The following is a 27,616-nucleotide window of genomic DNA, read 5'->3' as shown; positions in this document are numbered from 1 at the left end:
CCTATTAATATCCAACAATGCGTAAATAGGCATACGCCAACTTTAAGCACATGGTTCATATTAAGACCTCGAGATCAACATGTAACGATTAAAAGAGACTTGATTTAAAAAACATGAGGCCAGACTAGTTTTGATTTCATTGGGTCATCAGGTTAATACTTTATTTTGTTTGATTGCAGCAAAGATAAAGGAAGGGAGAGACGGAAACAAGGGGGAAAGAGAGAGAACAGGAAGAATGTCGGAAAAAGGAGACTACAGACTTTGGGAGAGCTGTGGCTACAAGCCTTTGTATCAAATCTAAAGACAAAGTCATCAGGCAACATTAAAACATCTTTTAAAAATAACATTAACATATTTTGTAGGCTCTATATGGCACAGTATTACCCTAGACATGTACACGATACCAAAACAGTTTAGCCACACCCCTACGTCTATGAACAGCTTCATAGCAAATAAAGCCATGAAATCTATCTCCAACTCTTCGTCATTTCTCAAGAAAGCGCTTCATTTACTATTCATATTTCTTATGCCATAACAAGGCACCTTAACAGTTGAAATCTGGCAGATTCACATCATACTATAGATAATTATTTAAATATCAAAGCAGAGGCACATTCATTAAAAACGAAAACATACAGTGAATAGTCTTATATTACCACCAGATTCCAGTTCGGTCACTACAATACGTCGATTTGCATGCTTTTGGTTTGTATGATAACCATGATGGCAAACTATGGCATAAGAAATGGTCCAAAACACAAACATGTCCATCTATAAGGAATGGCTTGAGATAGTGTATTGGAGACAGCAAGGCTTTTTTACACTGAAACTAACCCACAGGAAAATAAAAAAAGAACAAGTGGCCCATATACTGCCAAGGGGTCTGCTGCTCCGGCAGATTTAATTTGGTTTTCATATTCGCACAGGCACTCACTCTCGTACACAAAACACGTACGTACGGCTACCCGCAAAAGGCTTGTAACCACACCCAAGGGGGATGCTTGTGCACCCCTGCAGTTGGTCACAATGTGTTTGAACACTCCTGTCTGATCCAAAAGGTGCCAGAGTACCATCACACATGCACACACACTGAAACATATGCACTTCATTCAGAGGTGTGCGAGTGTGTGTTTGAGGGAAGAAGGAGAATTCTCCTAAGTAGTGACTGTGAGAAGTAAATGTGGCCCCATGTTTTTATGGAATTGTCTACAATGAATACAAAAAAAAATGAGAAAAAGGTATGAGGATGAAGAGGCCAGAAATATCTCCAGAGGAAGGAAACGGAAACAAAAGCTGTGCGCACAATGCCAGATCTGCTGAGGATATAAACGGTTAGGAAGCAAGTGATGCTCATGCTTTGTGGATACAGAACCCAAGTTTACTGACATGTTCCTAGGACTACTGTATATATGCATACCAGACGTTATACGGTTTCTTTAACAGGTTATTTGTGTCAAAAGAGAGAAAAAAAGGAACCATCTCTACCATTAATGCAGCTGTACTTCATTAACCTCATGACTACATTTACATTCATATTTTAAAGTTTACTCGCCCTTTTCACTGAAGCCATTTCCATCTGGTAAGAGGGCTAAACAACATAAACAACAACATAGTTTAACAAAACAAACATATAAAGATAACATTACACGTAAAACAAAAAAGGCCCCAGGAGGGCACCTGGGGGGGTTTCGGCCACCGCTTTGGCTGCTAAGCTCAGCCTTTTCCTACCTTTTAGTAATAAGGGAAGGAGGAGAAATAGCCCAGGCTATTCCCAACACCCCTCAGTCCCCTCGGTTGGGGAGAAGGACGTTTTTTTGTCCCCAAAGTCATTTCTGTGGGTCTTTCTGACTCAAGAGTCCAACAGTTTTGTGCCCATATATTCTTTTCCTATACAGAAAATACCCTGAATCCATTTGTCTTTTTCCTTCCTTGCTGTCACTTTCTTCTTTCTGGCTTAGGAAATGGAGCCTTTTTCTCTTCCAATCAAAGAGGAAAAAGCTATGCAAGATGAAGGCTGACTGGTCTGTATTCTTTTCCTTATTTTACATGAAGGAAATGAGATGAGAAGCGGAAGTGCAATGGCCTACCAGCCTTTCTTTCTAACCCAGTGGCCAGCTACATATCCCAAGCAGCTACAAGTGTCCCCATAAAGTGACCTCTACTTTTTCTATTTTTGTGCACATAATATAAAAACTATGGTGAATGCTATAAAGATCCTACAGTGCCATTTGGCCCCCAAGTCGCCAGGTTAGTCGAGACATTAGAAGCTCAAATGATCTGTCATTGTCATAGACTCGCATCCAGCCATAGCATTTACTTCTTAATGATTTGGATATGAAGAATCACTTCTAAATGCACTTCTACACATTGACCCACAGCAGCCATTCCAAATCGGAGGAATGCTGTGCAAGTATCACACGGAATGATCTAGGCACTCACACACATACTCCAAAACACACACACTTCAAAGTGTACACAGTCATACCTGCTAAGGCCCACCTCCGCATGCACACATTCCTGCTCGCATGTGCATGTACATATTGTCATGGACAATTTAACGACAGAATACACCTTCATTCTCATTCACTCATACAAATAAGGATGCTTAACACTCCACGGCCAGCTGTGTTGAGTAAGGACTATTCTGTTTCATCCCTTATCCTGATCTCATCCACAAGCCTTCCCTGAAGACTGTTTATCCTTGTAACATGGTGGCTATAAAGGGAAGCAGAATCAACTAATGTGTCACACAACACACACCCTGTTAGCAGTTCTTATTGTTATTGATAATATAATGAGTCAGAGAGGAAGATTAATCAAGCTCTAGAACTACGACACACTACAGCAAGACAGGAGAGACGCTGAGAAAGGTGAGCGGGAGTAAAGAGAGGGGATACGTCACTAGAACACCAGCCCCTCTCCCTGCTCCTTCTCCTCCCTTCATCCTACTCCAGATGTAATGCCTAGCTCTGATCTCCACTCATTGAAAGAGAGGCAGGGATGCTGTGCGAGTGTACTCAGTGACCCAGTGAGCACCCACCCCTCCCCTCCCATCCCACCCTTAACAGGCCAGGCCGTCACCACTGAAATATATTCCTCAAGAGTGCTTCTGTGTCCTACGGTTTGCTGCTGTCTCGCGGCTTCTTGCTGCCGCCGCCACTGCTGCTGCTGCTGCTGCTGCTGTAGAGCCCTGGATTTGCCATAAACTGGTGAGGGGCTGCTCCCATGTAGGGGCCGGCGGTGGCTGCGTAGTTGAAGATGGCCGGGAGGAAAGGCAGAGGCTCCACTTTGTCCCCCCCAGGTGCCATCATGTTCAGAGTCACAGGAAGAGCAGCCAGGTTGTAAGGGTAGGCCAGCAGCTGGTGTCCGTAGAGTAGCTGGTAAGGATCCGGATAAAATGGCAGCTTAGCCAAGTCCCCGCCACTCGGGACCATCATTTTCCCCAGTGGGCCGAAAGGAAGAGCTCCAGCAGGATAGGAGGCCATGAGCAGGTTTTCCTCCTGGTTTTTACTGGAGTGGTAGCTGTCCGGCACAATAAGGGGCAGGGGGTAATTATGGGAATGGTAGCCCACTGGGGGGGCGTCCCTATCTCTGGAAGATACGGTATCGTGGTGCTCCGGCTCAGGTGGTTGAGGGGCCCGGGGGAGAAGCAGAGCGTGGGCGGAGGGGCGCTCACACGCACCAGCTGCTCCAGTGGGCAGGGGGAGTCTGTCGAGGCCTTGTGAACTGGAGTGAACCTGGCGATTGGCCTGAGCTATGAGGCCAATCGTTGAGGGGGACCGGCAGGGGGATTTGGGAGTGTGCCTGTGTGACAAAGATCCGTTCATAGTGGTTTGAGGGGGGATATGCTTGGGGGACGGCACAGGGCTCAAGGGCTCCTCTTTAGGGACCAACAGAGAAATCTGGAAATCTGAAATCTCTCTACTTATTTGACGGGACCTCTCCATCTCTTTTTCCCTCTCCCTTTCTCTCTGTCTCTCCCTCTCTATCTCCCTCTCTCTCGCTAGAATGGAGGACATGGTCAGGTCTTGTGCTTCGTCGGGAGAGGGACTCCTGGACAGCGACTGAACTCTGAGATCCTGGACCCGAGGGGGCTCCTCGTAAACCACGTGACGAAATATCCCGCTCCCGCCCTGCCTCTCTCTGTCCATAATGACCCCATCCCGTTTCATAAATCCCCCCTCGGAGCTGAGAGCTGTTGTCATGGAAACAGGAGGAGCAGCAGTGGTTATTCTGGTCTGTGACGTTGTGGGCACATTTTGAGAGGTGTTGCTGGATGCCACGATGTGCACAGGGCTGGGTATTCTGTGGATCTGGCTGTCTAGGCTCTTTTTGCCGGGGGTGCGGTAGTCCAGACATTCAGGTCCATTCATGACCAGCACACTCTGGAGAGTAGAGGGTGGGGCAGGCGGGAATTTAGCGGGAGTAGGGGTTACTGGGCTTTCTAATGGAGGGTCTGGACTGGTCTCTCTCTCTAGAACCGGATGTGTGAGCTCAGGTTTGTCAACGGATTCTGACATGTGATGTTCACGTGTGGGTTCACTGAGGGGGTCTTCACGCTGCCGTGAAGCCACAGAGTCAGTAGTGCTGGGCGGGTCTGGTGTTAAATAGCTGATAACTGACACAGAGAGAGCACTGGGGCCTTTTTCCGTCTCTAGGTCTCTGCTGACAGTGTTAACAACTGTCTCAGTCGTCTTTGGCGATGAAGCTTTATCTTCCTTTTCTCTCTCTGGGGAACTGCTTAACTCATGGCGTCGGATATGGCGAGTTAGCGCTGAAGATGTCTTGCAAACCTTGTGACACTGCGGACAGGTGTGTCGTGATAGCGCTCTTCTGCTTAGGCGACTCGGACTTGAATTCCTCCCTATTTGCGCCCCTTTTTCTTCATTTGCAATCTCTGGCCCAGGTTCAACTTGTTGGCCACGTTCCTCGTTGTGGGGTACGGTGGGGGCTTCAGCAGGCTTGGGATGCTGGGCTCTCTGGTGGTCCTCCAACTTATCCCTTGAGGGGAAAGTGGCCCGGCAGAAGAGGCACACAAACTCCAGCAGATGGTTCAGCTCGTGTTTGTCTCGCTTCCTGGGGCTTGAGAACCAGCGGCCGCATGTTCCACACTCTGCTGCGTTCCCATTGGTCCAAGGCCGCCTCTTTATTCCCGTAGGAGCCGCTGGGGTAGAGGGGGGAGGCTTTGGAGAGTGCAGAGGAGGAGTGGAAACCTCCTGACGGGCCGCTGTAACTTGTTCCTCTGCCTCTTTGTTTTTCTCCTTTAACGGGGCAAAGAGATCATCTTTCTTTTTCCCCTCTCCCATGTCTCTGTTAGATTTCGACACTTTTTCAGCCTCCTCCATTTCTTCTTCTTCTTCTTCTTGTTCTTCGTCTTGTGACTTCTCCGTTTCTTTACTCACATGGTTCTTGATTCTATCCGTCCTCCTCTTCAACCGGATGGAGCGCTTGAACTTCAGTTTCCTCTGCCAGCTCTTGACCCTCTGTAGATGTGCTTGGGCCTTTTTCTTAGGCTTGTAGGAGTAGTAAGGCCGCCATAAATTATCCTCTTCATCGTGGTCACTCTCCTGATGACGCACCTCCCTTCGGAAGTAGTACTCCCTCACTTCATCGGGCGATTTGGAGCTCTTTTGCTCTGCCTCCTCCTCACAATCTCCTCCCTCCTTATCACCCTCTTCTTCCACTCTGCGGTGGGGGCGGTGTTTATGGTGATGGTGGTGGGAGTGTGAGTGGCGTGTGTCCTTGGCATCCCGCACTGATGACGTGTCACCCCGTTTGGTTTTGGGAGGAGAGTGGCTCTTGTCTCTCCTAAGGTCTGTTTCGGAGATGCTGCGCTTCACTATTGCTTCCTCGCCAATACGTACAGTAATCTGGCACAATGGCCCCGCCTCTTTGACCTGTGACCCTACAGACGCTGACAGCAGCTTTGAGTTCGACATGTCGCTCTTGCTGTGGGATTTCCGTGATTTGTGAGATAATCTGCCCGTCTCCGCACCCTGTCTACCTCTTGAGTCCTCCTCTGTTGTATCTGAACTGTCTCTTGACCTTTTTCTGTGTCTATCTACGCTATCTCGCTGTCTTTTGAATGATCTGGGAATGCTTTTGTGTGAACTGCTGCTGGTTTCAGGGGACGGGCTGCTCACTGGGCTTTTTTCACTCCCAGAGGTGACCTGGTTGCTATGCATGATGACGGAGGATGACACTGCTGTTCCGTGAACTATCACAGAGGGTTTCGTGTGGCCATATGTTATCACAGAAGGCATGCTTGTTTCTGAGCCTCTATCAGTTTTGGGAGTTTTGGTTTTGCTGCTACTAGACATTTTGAAGCTGCCTCTCCCCTGCTCTAACTCCAGGGCCTCACTGTCATGTTTTCTAACTTGGGGCATGTCCGATTGGGGGAGGGGTGTTAGTTCAGAGAGGTCCTCGTCCTCAGCGGACACGGAAACAGGAAAGCCATTAGGGAAGTCATCTGGGTCAGGCTTTACACTCTGAGGGTGGGCCCCGCTGATGAGGCTTTGGAGGTCCTCAGGGCCCAGAGCACAGCCTAAGCCGGGCAGGGAGAGGGAAGGTGTCTCAGTTGGTGGCAGAAGCAGGCCATTATGCAAACTGTCACTGTAAGTCTTGTAGGGTCTCTTCTGGGAGCGCATGGGGAGAAGGCGGTAGAGCTTGAGTGCGTTCGCTTTCTGCTTGTAACCCCCATTGGCTGTCTTTTCGCTGGAGATGAGGCTGGGGTTAATCCCGTGGATGGTCTTCTGGTGTGTTTTGAGATTGTAGTAGGTGGCAAAGGCGTCCCAGCAGAAGATGCACTGGTAGCGGCGCTCTCCTGTGTGCCACACCTCGTGCTTTGTGCGGTACTCTGCCAGAGCGAAGACCTTGTCGCAGAAGTGGCACGGATACTTGCGTCGCCACGAGTGTACGTTAGAGTGCCTCTTCAGGCTGGAGAGGGTCATGTAGGAGCGCTCACACACGGAGCAGAAGTAAATGACATTGCCGTCTACCACCTTCACAAAATGGTGCTCATCACCTGCTAGTAGCTCTGCGGCTGCTGCATCATCACCTTGGATACGTGCCAGGAGGCTCCGGGCTTTCTTCCCCTGCCGCACCTTTCCGATCTCTGATTGTCCCACGATCACTCCCCCCTCCACTCTCACCTCGCCCTCCTCCAGCGGCTCCTCCTTTGGCTGCACAGTGAGAGGAGGGGGGCCCAGGTTGTTGGAGGGAAGGCCTGGCACCCGGCAGGAGGACTCATGGGATTGCAGTCTCTTGCTGTGGATGAAGACTTTGCCACAGAAGCGGCAACTGAGGGCGCGGCTGCCACGATGCAGCCGCATGTGGACTGTCAGGGAGGAGGCCGAGCTGAAAAGCCGATGGCACACACCGCAAATCAGCTCGGGCTTCAGGCTGGCTGTGGGGGGATAGGATGAGGAGTGAGGGGGGTCGGTAAGATCCTCCGACGGGGGAGGAGGAGGAGGCGGTAAGGGTGGAGGGAGGTGTAGGGGGGGCGGGTGAAGACTTGGTCCGTGAGGGCTTCCCACTTTCCCAGCTGGTCTTTTTTCTCTCCTCTCTGTATCCCCTCCTCTCTGATAGGCAGACGTGCCCAGACTGAAGAGGATCTGGGCCGTTTGAGAGGGGGAGGCGGTGCTGTTGGTTACCCTGTGCCTCTCGTCCCACCCGTCTCCGCCGTAACAGCCCGAAGATCTCGGGGGAGACCTGTGGAACTGAGTCTCTGAATTGAATTTGGAGCACTTCAGAGGAGGCGGGGATTTTATATCTTTCCTGCTAAGTGCATGAACAGTCATGGGAGATGAGGAGGAGGAAGGCGAGGAGGACGGAGAGCTGTCTCGCCTCGGGGGCTTAAAAGGCCTGTGCTTTACGTCCATGGTAGCATCCAGTTTCCAAAGCGACCCCTCGTCCGAGCTCTTGGAAGATGGCCGCCTTCGGTGAGGGGAAGGGGAGGACGAGGAAGAGCTACGACAGTGGTTCGGAGATGTGAGGGAGGCTGGGAGGGGGGCGGCACTAAGTGGGAAGCTTAGGGTGATTTTTGCATTTTTAGGTCCGTCGGCCATGTCCTCCAGCCTGTCCTCCATCATGGCCTCTCCCCGGCCTACGTGCCTTTTACCCTTCATCTCCACCGGTTCCCCTTCCTCTTCCTCCTCTTCTTCAGAATGAGAGGCCCCTCCAAGACAGTGGACTTGTTTGTAAAATCCTTCGATCTTGCTTGAGCCGTGGAGATTGACAGGCAGGCGTGAGGAGTCCCGGGCCGGTTGAAGGGTGTCTACAGCCACTAATGGCGGTGACGGGGAAGACAAAGGTGACAACCGCTGACTCTGTTGGCACGTGGTGTCCTTAATTGCACTGTGTGTGATTTTGCAGAGGGGAGTTAGCCCAGCAGCCAGGTGTTGTTCACTCAGACGTGACTGAATAAGGCCCGTGTGGAGGGGGTCCCACACCTTTTCACCGGACACCATGACCAGCCCCCGAAATCTGAAAGAGAAATCAGAAAATATGTCTTAGCTTTATGAACTTCTTCAGAGAAATGTACGACACTTACATTTATATCGACATGAAGCAAATAATTACATCCAAAGCTTTTGCAGTAGCAGCCATGATGCCTGTGGAACACTTTTGAGAAAGTGAACCGAATGCCCCAGCAAAACTGAACTCTAACGGCTCAGCCAGGAATGGTGAAAGGAGGGAGAGGGTAGGGGGGAGGAATGAATCTGCGGCAGTGCTGGTTTAGATTTCAGCGTGCCACAACCAAGCCTTCAGAAAGGCATTCCAGAGATCCATCTCTCTCGGCTGTGACACAACATTCCCTTTGCCTAATTGGAAGGCGTTCAGATTTAATCAAGATTCTCTCAGAATAGAGTGTTGACTTAGATCCGTGGCCCGAAAAGCACGTAAAAATAGTCCCACTCTCTCGCTGTTTGAGCAAGAGGCTTGTTAGCCATTCCTGGCAGTGGCCAGTGTTTGCCGGGCATGACTCTAACCATTTATTTGTGAGGGCGGAAGGGAAGGAAAGAGGGGAAGAGGAGAAGGGAGGGAGATTGCATGCATGTGCACAGAGAAGGGGTGTTTTTCTGCCTTCTGCATCCGGCACAATCTCAGCTAAGCTGTGGAAGATGAGCGACAGGCCATTCTCATTTCCATTCTAATTCGCCCGCCATGAGGGCGCATGCAGTTCTGCTACAAATTCACCGTACATAAGATAACTGCAGATTCTCGCCCGAAAGGCAATTTGCTGTTATTACTTATTCAAAACGGGTTCATTTATTTAGGTCTGCAGATTGGGGAGCAGAACGGAGACGGTATAAGGCCATAATGATGCGACGAGAAGAAAAATCCTCAGTCATGCTTTTCTGCTTGCGTTTTCAAGCAGCAAAGCAGCCAGGAAGGCAGGCCGCTGTAAAATTCCACAGGCAGCCCTGAACAGGCAGAAACTAGGTCAGCACTGTTATTGCAGAGGGAAGAGGAGAGAGAGAGAGAGAGAGAGAGAGAGAGAGAGAGAGAAAGAGAGAGAGAGAGAGTGAAAGGGTGATAGAAAAGGGAGAGAGAAGCTGAGGGTTAGTGGGAGAGCAGGAGACAGAGAGAAGGATAGAGAAAGAGGAAGGAGGTGGAGGGGGGGGGGGGTTTGAAACAGGAACAGTCAGACACACTGCACTGTCAGACAGACAGGAGCCCAGGCAAACAATCACATTCACAACAGCACATGACAAACACCACACGCATGCACACACACAAAATACAAACATGCATGTGTACACAGCACTGTAAATACACGTATGCATGACCACAGGCAAGACTGACAGGCATAAACAAAGCAGTTCAACAAGGATGGGCCCACTTGTAAATCACATTCAAAACCAAAAGGTGAACCTAAGTGCAACATGGCACTGACACTAAGTGGAGAACAAAGTCAAGTCAACAAAAGGACAACCATGGTTTCTATGAGTGACGTACTCACAAGCACATGTTTGTTCTTGTACTGGGACAACAAACCAGCCCAGGCCATACAAGATGTATAAAGAACTAGGACACAGAATTCTGTCTCGTCAGGCTTGTCATATTGCTCTGTTTGTATCGAAACAGGCCTTCATTGTCACTCACATTTGCTGAGCAATAGATGTTGTGCAGGAAATCCCTTATGGCAAGTCTGCTACAAGTGGGCGGAAACACTGAGAGACAGCGCTAAGGCTAAACATTTCACCATCTCAACTGATGCTTGCGCCGGGGACAGGAAAATGCGTATGTCGCCCCCTCGCTCTTCTTCTTTATCTCCCTGTGACGCACACAGGCGCTGCACAAGCAGAGCCAGCACGACACGCCATCTGACTGTGACAGGCAGCTTCTAACGTGCTTTGAATGTGCTGGATTCACTCGTATGTGTATACCAACGTATATGACACGCAGATATATACTTTTACCTCTTAATTACGTGAGCAGATGGATCCACACTAACATCGTTCTCAAATGTGACCATGAGTGTGGCAAGGACTCTGAAGCTAAATAAAGATAAACAGCAACCTTGTTCCCACACCTCGCTGCGACAGGTTGTTCTGCACAAAACAAACATGTTGGTCAACCTGTGAAGGGTTCATCTATTTAGGCCTGTGGCACCTCTAAACCGCAAAGCAGTAACAGGTTCTCAGCTGGTGCCGGACAAATGACTAACTAGACACACGTAAACGTAAAAACACCTACAAAACGCACTGGCTTTGGTATAAGGACAAATCATCTTCACGAACAATGGCCTGCTTTCATCTATACTCATGGATTCAACTTGTATCCCATATCTACGGAAGACCATTAGTAGGGCCACATGTTATTTTAAATTTTGATTTAGCTTTGCGAATAAAGTCAGAATTGTGTTAGACTTTTTACTAAGAAGCATTTCAAATGACTAAGAAGCATTTCAAATGACAGATAGGAAGCTTTATTCTGGGAATTTTCATTCTTTTGAGTTCAAAATTATTAGAAAGTTGCAGAACTCAAGGATATCCAAAGACCTACTTGGATCGTAATCCTAACAAACCGTCCGCTTGAATTTTGGGACCAATTCCAAAGAGCTGAAGTTACACTATTTTACTTTTACTTTACCATTAGCATCCGGAGAGCATGGATGAATTTGGAAACTATTAGTTAGTAATCCACTCAGTTTAAATGGTCAATCAATCACTAGGAACATCATTGCTAAAGCGGCCTTGCATAACATGAGGCAGGACGGCAGAGTCGTTTGGTTGGTGCCAACTCAAGGCCTTGAACCAGCCGTTGAGCAATCTGTTTATTCCAACACTGAAACGAGTTCTTGTAACTGTAACTGTGAGGATTAAATCACCATGCTTGTTCTTTTGTTTTTGTTTTTTTGCCATCTTCCATCTCAAAGAAAAATCCTTCAAAAGCCAACCACAAGCATTGTAATAATGTGCGGTTCAAACTGACACATACTTTGGCTCCAAATTCAAAAGGTTTGAGCCTTTTTGGTCAAATACTTTATATAATTGAGGATTATCACAGCAAATTACATTTTAATACTTTTTTAGTACCACTCAAATTACTTTAAAAATTCAATGTGATTGTAAACAGCTAACAATTTTGAAAACCCCTAAGATTACAGCTAAAAAGATCAAGTCATATCTACTTTCCCTACACTCTAACCATTGAAACAAAATCCGGGTTGATTATAACTTAGGTTTTCTTTTCATAGGTATGTCCACTATTGGGAGTTTTTGAGATCTGGGAACACAACGTCGCAAAAGCATAACCGTGTGAGGCCAAGAAAAACTGGTGATCAGGCGACAGGCTTTAAATGAGCCAACAATTTAGAGAGGACCTAAATCACTGTATTTTGGGATGAAACAGACAGCGAGCACACCCAAAACGTTGGTAATAATCCCTTATTACACAGGAAACCTATGTTCACAAGGCAACAGTAATCTGACTGTACTGGTGCCTGAAATACTGAAGGCCAGATCTGAACCAGGAAGTCCGTTTTTATTTTTTGTATTTCACTTATTTTTTAGCAGCGTCATCGCATTCGCAGATCCAAGCATAAAGGTTACTCAGTGCAAAGTTATATTGACTGATAAGAGTGAGGGTCATAACTTTAAGAATTCAAATAAACCAAATTCATCCTTTAACCAAAACATTAACGCTGATGTGCTGTCAACATACTGTATGTGTGTGTGTTTTTTGGGAGGGGGGGTTAAGGGGAGTGCCTGGAACGCAGAATGTGGGGGGGCCTCGGTTTTCCAGCCTGTGAGCCAGCCAGCCAGCGGCGTGTAGCATGTGGGAAGAGGAAGGTGTCGGTTGGGCTTTCTCCCCAGTGAGGGGCAGCCAGAGGGGCCCAGCGATTGGAGCAGCAGTTGGTCTCTGAAGAGGAGAGTGTATGTGTTCGCAGGAAGATGTGTGTGTGTGTATGTGTATGTGTATGTGTGTGTGTGTGTGTGTGTGTGTGTGTGTGTGTGTGTGTGTGTGTGTGTGTGTGTGTGTGTGTGTGTGTGTGTGTGTGTGTGTGTGTGTGGGTAGGGGGGCATCGTTAGCAAGAAAGGCTACTGAACTCTCCACAACCCCCCGGCCAAAAGAGCGTGGTGGAGCCGGCCAGATGGGATAGAGGGAAGTAGGAGGTAAGGGAAGTTGGGGAGTGGTTGAGTGGAGGTGGTAGTGGTGGTGGTGGGAGCTGGGGGGGGGGGGGGGGTAAGGCTAACTTCAAACACGTCTCGCCCATGTTCGCATTTCATGGTTTCCTTGTCTTTCAGATCCCCCCTCAGCATGACTGACCCTCTCCCCCCCCCCCCCCCCCCCCCCACTCACGTGTAAACTGTTGTATTGGTGGTGTTTTCGGATGCAGCTCCACGCACCAGCGAAACCTGCCCATGTTCTAAAATCGCCACACTCTCCACGCTCCGTTAACTCCCAGCCCAGCACGTAATTCCAATAATGCCGCTCGCTGCAACACAATCATAGGAGGCCCCTCGGAAACAGTAGGGCCACAACAGTAACGCCGGAGAGCGGTAACACTACACCGGTGACCTTTTTGAGGTAATTTCCACAAAATCATTTTCAATTTAATGCATTCTCCTTGTTTAAAAGGGGTGTGAAAGTCCCCTTTGGAGTTCTCAGTCTCAAACTACCAAGACACATTTGAGTTTTAGTAAGGCTGAGCCAGAACGGCATGTTACAACAGTCACCGTAAACTGCAAGTAAAACTATGGCAAGTTATAAAAGATGAAGCGCTGCACCGAATTGCATTCGCATCCTTATGTTTGTTGCACATATTAAAATATCTGCATAATCAAACAAAGCAAACCAACTTGTTCTTGAAGTCTTTAAGAGTTGCATGATAACATATCTATGAAGAGTAGAAAAAAAGACAAATACTATTCTCCAATGGGGGACCCAGGCACAACTGACCAAAATACAAATGACAGCATCATCTGTGTGACACCACCGAGCAGCGAGAAAGTACACTTCCTCTTGCTGACCTATGACCCCTACCCTACTGTAGCAGTGTGCATCATATATTCCATATAGAAAGCAGAGGGGCTTGGCTTGGCATCCATGGAAACCAGGAATGTGGAGTAGTTGGCAGCAGATGCTGTGTTGTTGTTGGAGAAAGAAAAAAAAGTAAGGCTTCGGGCAGCAACAACGGGGTTAGTGACATCAATATGCCCTCTGCTGCTCTACCAGAGACAACCTCCAGCCGAAAAACAGGCTGGGAAAATGGAGGACAAACTGGGCGGCCCGTGACCGAAATAAGAGACAGAAACAGCCGGTCGAACCAGAGATGTTTACCGTCGCCAACATGCAAGTTTGTCCGCTAAAACACTTCCTGGGATGTTGCTCTTAACTTGACGAGGAGGATTGGAAGATGGGCCCACCATGTTAAGACCCCTACAACAAACCTCTCATCTCTTCTGACGTGTGTTTGGCAGCCCCCCCACCCGCCCCCTTTCTGCGGTGTATCACAAAGAGGCTTTCGATACATTAAAAGTTTCATCACAATCACAAAACGAGTCATCGCTCTTCAAAGAGAACTGCGTGGTGCGCCAGCCACAGAGAAGAGGATGAGGGAGACGAGGCCTGTTACTGGCACACACACACACACACACACACACACACACAAACACACACACACACACACACACACACACACACATATATACACACAGGCAGATCCAGTACAGGGGGACACACACACACAAATACACGTCCACATACACACACTGCATAAAAAACACACTCACGCCCCGACACACGCACGGTTTAATAAAAACCTTTTCCTCCTCTTCACGCGCAGAGCAAGCAGTGCCACAGCAGCAGAGAGAAGCAGGAAAACAGGCAGGAAAACAACAGATTTCAGCGTCTCTTCCTCTTATTCTCCCCGGCTGTCTCTCAGGAAGGCAAGCATACAAGAGAACGTACCTCGGAAAACCTCCTGCTGCATCTCTGCTGCGATGTGTTCTCTCCCCTCACACTCCCTCTCCCTCTCTCTCTCTCTCTCTCTCTCTCTCTCTCTCCCCCTTGGTCTGTGTATGCGCACGTCCGAGTGTGTGAGAGCGAGGGGAGAGAGAGCGCAGGGAGAGGCGGTGCACACACACATGCATGCATACACACACACACACACACACACACACACACACACACACACACACACACACACACACACACACACACACACACACACACACACACACACACACACACACACACACACACACACACACACACACACACACACACACACACACACACACACACACACACACACACACACACACACACACACACACACACACACACACACACACACACACACAGGCAGCAGTGTGTGAAGACAGAGGGCAGGAGCGATTCTCACACTCGAACTTGCTCTCCCTGTCTCTCTCTCTCTCTCTCTCACTCCCCCTTTTTCTTGCTGCCTCTCCTCTCTCACTCCAGTTTTTGCCTTTGACACTCGATTCTTAGTGTTTTTGCTCTTTTTTTCCAGCAAGTGAATCCCCCCCTCCTTCCCCTCTGCACCCCCCCCTACCCCCACCCAATCCAAACCCCCACTGAATCCAATCTTCTTTTTATTTGGAAGTGTTGTTCCCTCTCTCCCTTTCTCTACACACACACACACACACACACACACACACACACACACACACACACACACTCATGCACACACACACTACTTTATATACACAAAGCCCAGCGCTAGGGAGAGGGAGGGAGAGGCAGAGGGAGACAGAGTGGGAGAGCAAGCATGAGGACGCCATTTAAGCAGTTTGTTACGAGCACTGCAAGTCCCCAAAATGGCTGAAAACAAACAGGAACCACGCCAACTTGAAAAACCTGGGCACAAGGACGAACAAACTCGCAGACAGGGAGCGCGAAGAGAGTGAGTCAGAGAGACGGCGAGGAAGGGAGACAGAGAGAGGACAAACTGGTGGTAGTCAAATGGCGGATGGGAACACTGTGGGAAACAAGTCAAGTTCAGGGAAAGATGGAGGCCTTAAAGGAGAAATCCAGTGATTTAGCACTTTAGGGACAGATTTCAAAAAGAAGGCCAAAAGTAGAGGCCTTGAAATCTGACTAAAAGTCTCTAGTATTGGTCAAGCTCCAATAATGCTGTATCCTACATTTCCCAAAATGCAACTTGATAGCGTCTTTCTCAAGACTCCTTACCCATACCTGGCAAATGCTCAAGTCCTTTCAAACTCCACTTCCCTAGTTTCAAAGGCGTTCAGATCCAAAATACCAGGCGTGAAAACAACGCAACAAGCTTTGATGATGGTAGAACTCTGGAACGTTTTCACAGCGACAACAATCTAGCCAACCAAAAGTAGATTTAGGGTCAAATCCTGCCATTGGCCACGGCTTTTACCCTGCATGCACTTTCCAGTCCACCATCTGTGTGTTGAGTTTGCATATTGTGCTTTCTTTGCGTCCCCCATAATGATTGTGATTGCTTTCAAGAACTGCAAACAACCCAGAGTGTTTTGAGATCTGGCTAGCGACAATACCTCCATTTTGACAATCGGCACATAAACAGTTGTCTGCCATATTGGCACACATTTAATAGGCCAACTCAATTCTGGTGCTAGAAGACGTTTCCTTTGGTTGTGGGAAAAGTAGAGCCAGGGGCCACTTGTACAAAGATTGAATGGCGAAAACATATCGCAAAAGGTGGTGGCATCCACACGATTGCAGGCTTTATATTTCTAATTTGGTCAAATTATTCTGAGGATCAACTTTTTTGTCTGAGCCCTCTACAAATGTGCCAACGCGGTGGTAACAAAATGTTAAGAGGCCCATTTTCTATTTTCTCATACTTTATAACGCTCCCTCCGGACTATTATACAGCTGTTTTCACAATGTGAATAGTACTCCCGATGGCAAGTACACTGGTCCTCATATGTAAAATCATTGGAGTGCCTCTTCAAAAGAAAAAAGGTGGTAAAGGTGGACAGACAAGAGCAGAAACTGGAGCAAGGACACTATTTAGTTGTCCATGCCCTCTGCTAAAAGGGTTCAAGTGCTATCAGCAGCCATGTCAATTAACTGCTTTTATGTCGGCGGGTGTATCTGATTCTGACACTGGCGGAACTTAAACTGCCGGTGACAAGTTATTTTTACATCACAAGCTCTCCTCAACAAAACTAAGCAAAGGTGCGGCCATCACGTCCTCGAGCTGGATATTACTTCTGATTCACCCGTATCCATGCCAAATGCCTCACAACAACAACCCTCTTCCTCCTGGTTTTCTCCCGGACCATGCATGTCACGGTCAGTGGAAATTCCACATATCTCTGCTCTCAATCCCGCTGCCATGAGCCACTCGGTGGCCCTAGATCAGGAGGTACTCTGTCAGCTGGGACAAGAGGGCATGAAAATGAGAGGAGGGGTGGAAGAATGTTCCAGCACTGCTATGCTTCAACCAATTATACTTCCCACTGTCCTTTTCAGTTGAGCTGCCACCCCACAGACCCCCCCCCCCCCACCAGTACCCACCAAGTGAACCTTGACGCCAACATCCCGCCCTCCTCCTACTCTTCCCCTGCCCTTTCCCTCTCTCCCTCCCTCCCTCTCTTTCATCACTCGCTCCAACCCTCATTGTACGCTGCCACACTTGTCTCCATGGGAACCGCTCTGGGATTGGGTGTTGTTCCTGTGACCTCTCTGGCTGTTGGAGTTGGGTGAACTTTCTCCCCCCCCCCCCTTGTCCTCTCTCATGTACTCCTGCACGCTTTCAAGGCATGCTGGCTGTGTGTGGATGGGACAGCAGTTGTGAGTAGCTTCAAGATAGGACAGTGGAATTCAAGCTAGATGGAACAATTTGTGAAAAGTGAAAGAAAGAGAGGCTGTTTGTGTGAATCAGATTGCCCGTTGGAGAAGACAATAGTGTGTGTGTGTGTGTGTGTGTGTGTGTGTGTGTGTGTGTGTGTGTGTGTGTGTGTGTGTGTGTGTGTGTGTGTGTGTGTGTGTGTGTGTGTGTGTGTGTGTGTGTGTGTGTGTGTGTGTGTGTGTGTGTGTGTGTGTGTGTGTGTGTGTGTGTGTGTGTGTTCCAGGAGTGCGACCGCTCGGTCCACACATGTGTGCTGGCATTGTCCCGTGGCTGCAGCCGGCCGCACAGTCTGTATTCAGAGGCACCCCTGTTGTCCAGACGTCCCTATTCATGGGTGTTTGACCAAACGTGATCATAGCTTTTCATGCTGTGCTACCAAGCGACACACACATCTGAACACACAAAGATGGAGGAACCAAGGAAGACATCTTGGCAGAAAATTCAACCATTAGCTCACCATTATTGAATCTTAGCATGGAGGAAGTAAGAGATACACTAGGAAAGAAAAGAATATAAGCAGTTTGATATTTGACCGTTAAGATTAGTCCTTCATGAGTTGTTTGGCTCATTTTTACAGTACATTTACTTAGAGTTTTGATTTTATTTTTACAAGACGTGGTCCAAATTGTTTTCTTTTTTTACAGGGGCCCTATTATGCTTTCTGGAGTTTTTCATTTCCTGTAGAGTGTGATGTAGGTCTTTGTGCATGTAAATGGTCTGCAAAAGCTAAAATTCCAAAGTTCCCTTTAGAGCAGGGGTGTCAAACTCAAGGCCCGGGGGCCAAATCCGGCCTGCGACTTCATTTTATGTGGCCACGCAAGAGCTTGCAAATAATATAATACGTTTATTATATGGTTACATGCCACTTTACAAAAGCACGTTGCCCATAAACTACATGTCCAACAATGCATCTCATTTTGTGACATGCGCACTGAAGAGACTTGCAATTATTTGCCCTAGACTTCTGCTTTCAGACATAGTTCATTACTATTATCCTATCCGATAATAATCCAATTCAGAGGCAATAATGTAATATAATATATTATTTTATATATATATTATATATTTATATAGTTACAACCGGCCCTTTGAGCGCAACCTTTATGCGAATGTGGCCCGCGATGAAATGTGTGTGTCGCAGATATGTAAAAGGGGTAAAGAAAGACACACTTTTGTTGACTGTGAAGGGCAGTAAGAGAAGACAACGTAATATGACCGAGCATTTCACATTTAAATGTTTTGCAAAAATTTTATGAGGTATAAGTTAATTAAAAGTTGTAAAAAAAACAATCATTTTTTGGGCATATCACCATCTTTTCAGTTGACAATAAAATGTGTATTTACACATCCAACCATTTCAGAGCTTTGTCCACCTCCTAAAAGCTCTGCCATATTCATAAGCAGCTTGCTAACCATCTGTCTGCTCCTTAATGCTGGTACAGAGGCTTTTTTATATGTTAGAAACTGCTGTCTACTGGTTATAAATATTTCTGGATTCACTTCTTTAAACAATCCCTGTTACGCTACTTTTATCATGAAAATATTCATTATAGCTAACATTGAAACAGGGTTATTTTAAATGTCACAACTCAGACTTCAATGACCCCACTTTGACCTACTAAATGTGCTCTGTGGCTTCTAGCAAAAACGCTGAGTGAATAGCTTTCTCTTTTCCTGATAAGGGAAAAGTTTATGTCAGTTTAAGTGCAACGGAATCTTTGGTTGACTTGCATATGAAAAATCAAATCTTTAGCTTGGTTTTGTTTGAAAGATTGTCAGTACAGAAAGATACTTCAGAAGAATATAAGGGCAGCAAGATCAGTAAGAGTGCATGAGTCCATTGTCTGCAACATTTGTTATTCAGACTGAATTCCTACTGATACATGTGTGCGAATTTATCCTGAGGCATGCTCAGGGGTTTGTAAACATCCTCAATGATCTCAAAGTTGGGATGACTAACCTGCTCGCCAGCTGACTTGGACTGAGATCAAAGTGGGTAGTCAAACGATGCTCGAGGAGTTCAAATGTCAGTGGTTTTCTTAAAAAGGAAGCAGGGGTTTCACAAGGACGACGCTGCATTTCCTGTCTGCAGCCTTCACACAGAAATCTGAGAACAGACAGATGAAGTGAAAACACAACACATGCATTTTCTGAAAGTACGTGTTCAGATAAGCATGATATATGTACACATTTGTACTCTCACACGCAAACAGATGAATGGGTGTTTAAGCCCTCAGCATTGTCTTACAGACTTAGGGGCGGGACAGTTGGTAACTTGAGGAAACCTCTCTTGGAATAGTGAAATCTGAGCGTGCGGGAGCCTGTCCTGAGCTAACACCTCTCTGCTGATTACAAAGAAATGTCAGGGCCGCATTCTAACAATATGGAATAGAAAACACACAAACCAAACAGCTTAAGGGGCGAAAACCCTTAAGTTCGCATTTTAAGTGATATCCCCTAATCTTTATCTGTTAACCAATGTAAAATCCCTTTTATGTAAGCACTTGTCTATCAAAATGTTCTCTGTGTTAATAGAAACCACAGAATTTCATCTATTCCAGATGAGCCATGACGTGCATTATTAAGTAAGAATGCAGCCTTTAACGGTCGAATTGCTGTATTACTCCACTGTGAATCGTATTGTGCCAGATATATGTCAAACATGCAAAATGCATATTCATTCATTTTTCTTAAGAAATCCAAGCTTATACCTCGCAGTAAAGCTTCCAAATACTTTCCGGACACATCAAGGGGTGTAGAAAAAGCAATCAAGTAAAATATTATATAAGAGATTTTGAGGAAACCGGGCTCGAACTAAAGAAAGAAGAATGGGATTAAAAGTTATAAAGTATTAAGAGATCCACCCTGACGTCTTGTATTATCACGTACAATGTGTTGGAGTGCTTGCAAAAAGAAGCGCAGGTGTGACATAGTGATGTCACTATGTTTCAGAAGTAAACAAAGGAGTCCAATGGAGGCGTTTGAGGAAGGGGGGAGGGTGTGGGGAAGAAACTCCTTCTACAAGGAACTTTGAAGGTGCATTCACACCGCAGAACTTTTCCCACTAAGGTTCATGAGAACTTAGTTCATGAGAACTCTTTATTACAGATCGCGTTCACACCGGAATAAGTTCCTGGCGAAGGGTGAAGCAAATGAAGCCGCTGATGTCACTTCTTCTTCTGCTGCTGCTTTGGGTTTACTGGCAGGCCGCAAACAACTTCACGGCGTATACTGCCACCCGAAGTCCCCGGCCGGATGTCCCCGGAGTTGGGGACTGGCTTCAGTAGAAGCTGCTGGGACTCCACCGCTCCCATGTTTCCTTTTGTGTTGCCATAAGTTAGTCTCTCTGCGTTTCTGCGCTGGGCTAATGCTAATTCTAATAATGCTAATGCAAGGATAATAAAATGGCGGCTTCACAAAACTTTTGGGGAGTTTTTACGGGGCGTGGTTTGCAATCCGCCCAGCCAATCAGACATAGGAACCTTTTTTCTCCCACGAAAGTACCTGCTCTCTAGCAGGGACGGAAAAGGGGGTAAAAAAGGTTCTGATTAACTCATTTTAGTTCCGGATCTTTTTGGTGTGAACGTAACATTTCGGAACTATATCGGAACTAAAGTGGGAAAAGTACTGCGGTGTGAACGCGGCCTTTGAGGTTTTAGCCTTTGCAGACCATTTATATGAACAAACACCTTTATAACACAATACAGGAAAGGGAAAGCTCCCAAAAGCATAAAAGGGCCTCTTTAATAAAATATTATTTTGACCTCAAGAAAACAAGTTTATCATGTCAAGATCTAAAAGTCATTTTCCAGTGATCACATGAAAATGGAAGAGAGAAATCTCTGATGATGTACTCTGTGACCTTTTGTATAAAGCGCTGCAGCTTATCAACTTCCTTCTGGCTCCGAGTGTTACAGCTGATGAAATGATCCGTTTCAGTTTGATGAAAAACTTCAAACAGCTGTGAATGCCTGAATCTTTTATGTTTTAGTAGAAGGGTTAGAGAGTGTAACGCTGCCCCACAGCCCTCGCCTGCGAGACAACACTAAGGGACTAAAACGCACAAATCCCACAGAGGCCATTCTGAGCAGATGTCCAAAACCTGCATGCTGCAAAGTTGAGGGAATGTCTGTATGCTGTTCAGGATGAAAGCACCGACAGGATTCAAAGAGTTATGTTGACAAGTGATGTCAGACAGTGATATAGTTGTGCTTTAGACTTCTAATATAACTCAACGGGCGGCTCCATCAGAGTATCAAATGACAGAAGTAGGGGTTTCATCAAGCACTGGCTTCAGAAACATTGAGGTTCAGCGTGTTAGTGTGAGCGGTAAAACACTGCTGAGTCACACAAACTAGCCTTAGGCACACACAAGAGATAAAATGTTAAGAGAGTAAAGTGAGTTAGATGGGTGCAGGCCACACAGGAGTTACAGTTGGCATGACATTTAGTTTGATACGCATAATCCGCTGTCAAAATATGGTTGTATAACAGGAGAAATAATAAAGCAAAGAAGAAGAGGAGGAGAGGGGTTTGGAGCATGGAGGTTGCCAAAGGAGACTGGAGAGGATAGGTGGAAAATCATCCGGGAGGGGTGTCTGATACGGTGTGGAGGAGGGAGGGAGGAATGGAGGAAGGGAGGGGGGACGGACGGCTGGTTTTTCCACTGCCAGAGAGAGGACGGCTAAATCAAATTAATTAGCTCCTTCATCTCCAGGCAGCTACTCAGGCATGCTGTACTGGCGAAAGAGAGTCGAGGGGAAAGAGGGGAGGGGGGGAGTTGGCATAAGAGAATGGGAGAAAGGGAGATAGGACATGGTGGAGGGGTGAAAAGACTGCTGTGTATGTGCGCCATTCAGCAGGACGGGCACCGAGGGGAGGGGTGCATAATTCTCTGATAAGCGTGAGGGTTGTTTTGCTGGATTCTCTGTTCAGCCATGAGGAGGAGGAGGAGGAGGAGGAGGAGGAGGAAGTAGCTGCATGTCGGCTGATGCTGTGTGCTGTTGCGCTTCGGGGTGATGGTACTTCCTGTTTCTAGACAGCCTGTATTTTGAGAGCACTGTAAACAACCCTGCTTTTCTGCGCGCCTCTTTAAATAGAAACTTCAATCAGAACCTCCCGGAAAGACGGGAAGCTGAGAAAGTCTCGCAAAGATAAAGGGAAAGAACAAGTTTTTAAGGAATGGCAACATGAAGTATCCTGTGATCAAAAATAAAGTAATAAATAAATAACCCATATTTACTGACTTCAGAGGAAAAGCAGCAGAAAAGCAGTAACAAGAGGGAAAAAGAAAATGAGGCAGATGGTTGGAGGCAATGGCATCGAGCCAGGGGACAGAAAACAGCAGCAGAGCAAGGAAACCAAACACAAAACAAGTGAGAAAAGAAGCAAAGCAAGCTGTATGGCAACTGCAGGCAGCATGTGGTCATCTCAGAGGCTCAGTGCACAGGAGAGCGGGGTGAGGGAAAAGCAGCGAGGGAGGGAAGATGAGACGGTGGGAGTCAGAGAAAAATATGAAGAAGGTTTGTGCACAAGTGGGAGGTTCAGACAATAAAGGAGACACGTCTGCGAGGTAGGAAAAGGGATCATGTGACAGAGAAGAGGTAGGCCAAGTTGATTCACAATTTTGAAGAAAAGGCTTCCCAATGAGTGAGAGGAGAATGTAAGCCAAAGGGCAGCATGACAGACAGGGCCAGGGGTCAAATCCTCGGGAGAAGAGCGCAGTGGACAGCTCAGCGCTGCAGCACTGCCTGGGCGAGACTTGGCGGCACTGTGAGAAACCCAGATTAGCACTAAGCCGATTGCAACGCGAGGTAGGATCAAGAGCAATTAATTTAGCACCCAGATAGTTCCAGGAAGAAGCTGAAAGAACCCTAACAAAACCGGCAAAACTCAAATACTAGCTGACTTAACATTCCTACTTGAGTCTCTTCTCTACAAACAGCGGAAGAATCCTGCGTTAAAAGGAGACTTTGGAAGGTCTGAAAGGGTGGAGGATAAAAGGAAGGATAAAAGGAAAGATGAAGACGCTTGGCTGGGGCTGACATCAGCCAAAACAAGCATCTAAAGAACAGGACATTCTTTTGCAGACAGAAATGGGCCGGCCTGTTCCAATGGGCTCGGAGAGAGCATGCCTCCAACCGTGCGTCACACGCTTTTATTACAAAATAACATCCTGGTGCATGACTTAAGGGGAAATGTGGATGAGCACAGATAATTTATTATCATTCATATCTCTCCTATTTTGCTTAAGATACACACATTTCATAGCAGTTTTTGGTGCTGCATATTAGGCTGATACTGTAGGGTTTGTTATTATTACAGCAATATGTTCCCAGAATCTAATACACACTTGAGACTTTTTCCCACAAAATTGCCATGGTATGCATGTCTGCAGGGATGTTGTGTCCAAAGAAAATCATCACAGCCTTCGGGACATGTGGCTTTGGTTTTTGGAGGTCATTCATGCTTACAACAGTAACTGAATTGTTTAGAGAAAATGCAAGAATATACTTCTTTGTGCTTCGGATTTGATGGCTCGCTAGCTGTGTTTATTACTGGAGAAGCCGGAGTGCCGTTATAGTTTAGCTCATTAATTGTAAATTGGCGAGAGAAAAAAAGTAGTCTGCTCCTCCCACCATGCTTAGCATCTGCCTCGATGTCTCTCCCTCCCTACTTGTACGCCTATTGTGCGACAGAGATCCCCCTTCCCCTACTCTCCACCAACCCCTGAAAACACTCACTGTCAGGCTGACACCAACAGACAAGAGCACCCCCTAGATCCATGAATCCTCATCCACTTCATGAATGAATGCCACTGGGAGGAATATACATGCTGCAACAGGCACATATATTTTACATGTTAACTGCCAAATAAAGACATAATACCTCAATATACCTATAGTCTAAATATGTCTGCTGGAGAGCCACACAGAACCAAAACAATCCATAACCAACAACTGCTCTTTAGCAAGGCCTCATGTCATTGAGATAAGCTTCATCAGCCTTGATTGAAGACGGTTCATAGAAGATTAAATACCGCAAATTAGAAATAAAATGTATGACTTATTCCATAACTAATTAAAAATATCAGAATATCAACAGTGGGGTTCTGAAAACTACAACAATGCCACATATCTTTAATGTGTGATATTGTTCAACCTTATTTATAAAAATACCTTTGCTTGGTTTCTTTTTTTTTTTATTCGTAACCCATTCCCTGCAAACATCTAATAAATGTAAACCAACATGTTTTAACTGCAGCAGTGGAAGAGTCAAACACATAATACAATACCATTAAAGCACTCAGTTAGCTCTAGTAAAATTAAAGAAGTATTTGCAGCAAAATATACTTAAAGTATCAGAGTAGATTTTTAAATGTTCTTATAACAGACGGCTCCTGTTAAAGCAAAAGCTTGTTGAAGTTTAGAAAAAAATATATCATGCATGTATCAAATGTGCAATAATGTTTTGCTTACAAGTCCAAATTGACACAATTCGTAAATCATTTGTATATGCTTTGGTTTATGTTGTCATTGTTACAATCATGCCAATGAAGGATATTATATTGAATGGATCTCGGTTGTCATTATGTTCACAAGCAGTAGCCACATGTGTTTGTAATATTTTACATAAATGGTAGATTGTACATGTATTCAAAACGTGTGGATGAATTCCTTCCCACAGTATCTATGTACTAACCTCCTTGCAGCAGTAGAGGGAGCTCCTTTGACAGCCCGCCGAAAAACACTGAAAACGTGGTTGTGCAATGTCTTTGTAACGCAGACAATTCTCAATATGAGCCAGAGGAGGGAGCCAGCTGGTCAATAATGAATCCTTTGTATAGTCATGGTATAGCATGGCACATGGTGAACAAAGTGATTCCCTGTCACATTCTTCTACATGTCAAACCTAGCATACAAATGTGTTATATTCATTTGAATTACTCCAAACAGAACATGGTTTGACTCCATAAGGATACTGTAGATCTGTTCTTACTTCTTGGCTTGCATCCTTCCTGTGCTGAACCTACCAAAAAAGAGATGAGGGCAAACAGGCAAGCTCATGCTGCTAGCAGCACATCATTGATGAGCAGTCCCATTTAACTTGACAGTGATATTAGAACAACTATGGTTAAATTAATTGTTCATTTTTTTTCAAAAATAAAAAAAATCACACAGTCCACCATATTGGTTCAGTGTCTTTATTTAAACAGAAGGCAGTAAAAACATGTTTCACACAAGGTCAACATTCTGAGTTACATACTGTTACATATAAATTACATTTAATTAGACAATATCAGGTATACAAATACCTATGCAATAATAGCACTGAAATATAAACAACAGCACTATTTAGATGTTACTTTCATTTCTTTAAAATGGAGAAAGAATGCACTGCCTGCCAAGAGCAACATATTGTTCTAAGGAAATATAAAGTACTTCTTGTTTGGGAAGATAGAGATGTATGCCTCTCAAAAAGGACCATACATTAACAGTGTTCCCTTCTACTTTTAAACACCAATATTGCCATTAACCCAGGGCAAACGTCTTCCCTTCCCTTCCGCTGTAAACAAGGAGAGCTAACCGGATAAATCTATTGTGTAACAAGCTAATGGCATCTCTAAGTCCCTGGAGACAAGATAATTACTTTAACCTATAACACCTAAACTTTAAGTAATCGTTAGATTGAGTAAAAGGGTGGGATGCCTCCAATGTCATATTCACTGAAAAATCAGTTGTAAAAACCCTATTATTGAGTAGACAGCAGGCATATTCTTTCAATAACAGACTAATATCAACGTAGTTAGCTAGCAAAATGGCTTCAACTTCGACGAAGAGTAAGGACTATTGAAACGTATCCACACTTTATATCCAATCACGTTAAAACTAGCAATTTAAAACATACACTGAGCCGCTCCTTATTTTATCAAGGTACTCAACATTTGTATTTATTTTCTAAATACGTAGCTATGTGGCCAGTCAAGTTAGCCAACAAGAACATCCCAGACTCCATCTTTCTCAACAAGAAGCATATCGTTGAACACCGCCATGTTGGGCGCTAGAGGAGTCCAACAATGCTAGCTTAGATAGCCTTTATATTTGACCTCGGGGTAAAGTTATAACACAATACAAACCCTATCTGCTGCTATAACAAACACTCTTGTACTATAGCATTAACACCAAGACAAAGGTAGACTAGCAGAACCGGCGATTTACTAAGCTAACGTAGCTATTGCTAGCAACTAGCTGGCCGTTTGGTCCCGCAGCGTTCTTTCCGAGGCTAAACTATCCTGGTCCTTTCGCTTACTTTTTTTGCATCTTCTGAGCAAAACCCAACTTTCAAATACTATATTTATTCATATGAAAGCCTATCAAGTTAACTATGTATAATAAGTGTCCATGGGTACGATACAAATACAGAAAGCAGGGATCATACCGTCGTTGTCGGCAAAGTAATCATACGTTGAGCTAACCTGGCTCTAATTGCTAAGAAAGCTACATTTGTTATTAAAACTGTCCTCAGCTGGCTAGTATATTAGTTGTAATGATCATAGTTTCGAGTGATTAAGGTTAGTTTCCAATTAAATAATGAGCGAAGTAATGTAACTTAGCGTTAACCGCCAAAACGACAGTATATCAGACTGCTTTCGAAACGTGGCCTACGACAACGTTTATCCTTTTAACAAATATATTGAAAATATAACAACAACTGAACAAAACAATTACATATATATTACACGCATAACATCTTCATATACAATTCGTGAAAAACTGCTGAAAAACAAATGTAGAATGAACACTTAAGGCTTCCCCCAGTCTTTCCTATAGGGCGTACGGAAAATCCATCCGACTTGCCGGACACCACTCGGAGGAGAGTCCGAGGCTTGAGACAAAGTCCCATAGATCCAAAATTGCACAGGACGGAAAACCCAAGAGTCGATGTGTTTCTAAAGTATGTCGAAAATAATCCACGATGCAATGTTTCGAGATGGAAATATCATGTATTTCGACCATTTCCCCATGTGTAATCAAAGGTCTTAACAGGCCTCAGCCCTGAGCCTCTTTTCTTAGAGCCCAGGCTGATCTACAGCGAGACGAACGGGAGAACAGAGATTTTTTTTATTTTTGCTCAGAGGGAAGAAATTCACATCGGCAACATTCGGCAACCATCGGAAGCAGGGCGGGCTTTGTAGAAATTATTCTAAGAAGGTTCATTTCTTCGTAGCCATTGGTCATCGCTTTTCAACTACTCAATATTAATAAGACAACGGACGAATAGAAATGATTT

The 27,616-nt window shown here is 45.8% G+C and overlaps 1 protein-coding gene across 2 annotated transcripts; it reads right to left on the bottom strand.

The window, feature by feature from the left end:
• Nucleotides 1-128: 128 nt before the first annotated feature.
• zbtb4 (zinc finger and BTB domain containing 4) lies at nucleotides 129-14,640 on the bottom strand. Of its 2 annotated transcripts, none has more exons than XM_079671357.1 (2): nucleotides 14,422-14,640; nucleotides 129-8,484 (listed from the first exon to the last, which is right to left on the bottom strand). In XM_079671357.1, exon 2 carries the CDS (start codon nucleotides 8,466-8,468, stop codon nucleotides 3,117-3,119), a length of 5,352 nt encoding a protein of 1,783 aa, XP_079527483.1. In that variant the 5' UTR covers nucleotides 8,469-8,484; nucleotides 14,422-14,640; the 3' UTR covers nucleotides 129-3,116. The 2 variants fall into 2 exon arrangements, with proteins under 2 accessions (XP_079527483.1, XP_079527484.1); XM_079671358.1 differs by lacking the exon at nucleotides 14,422-14,640 and adding an exon at nucleotides 14,274-14,415.
• Nucleotides 14,641-27,616: the final 12,976 nt, after the last annotated feature.

This window comes from Notothenia rossii (assembly GCF_949606895.1).
Source record: "Notothenia rossii genome assembly, chromosome: 3".
NCBI classification, from domain to species: domain Eukaryota; kingdom Metazoa; phylum Chordata; class Actinopteri; order Perciformes; family Nototheniidae; genus Notothenia; species Notothenia rossii.
Note: the sequence above shows the minus strand (reverse complement) of the source record. Positions and strands in the feature narration are given on the sequence as shown.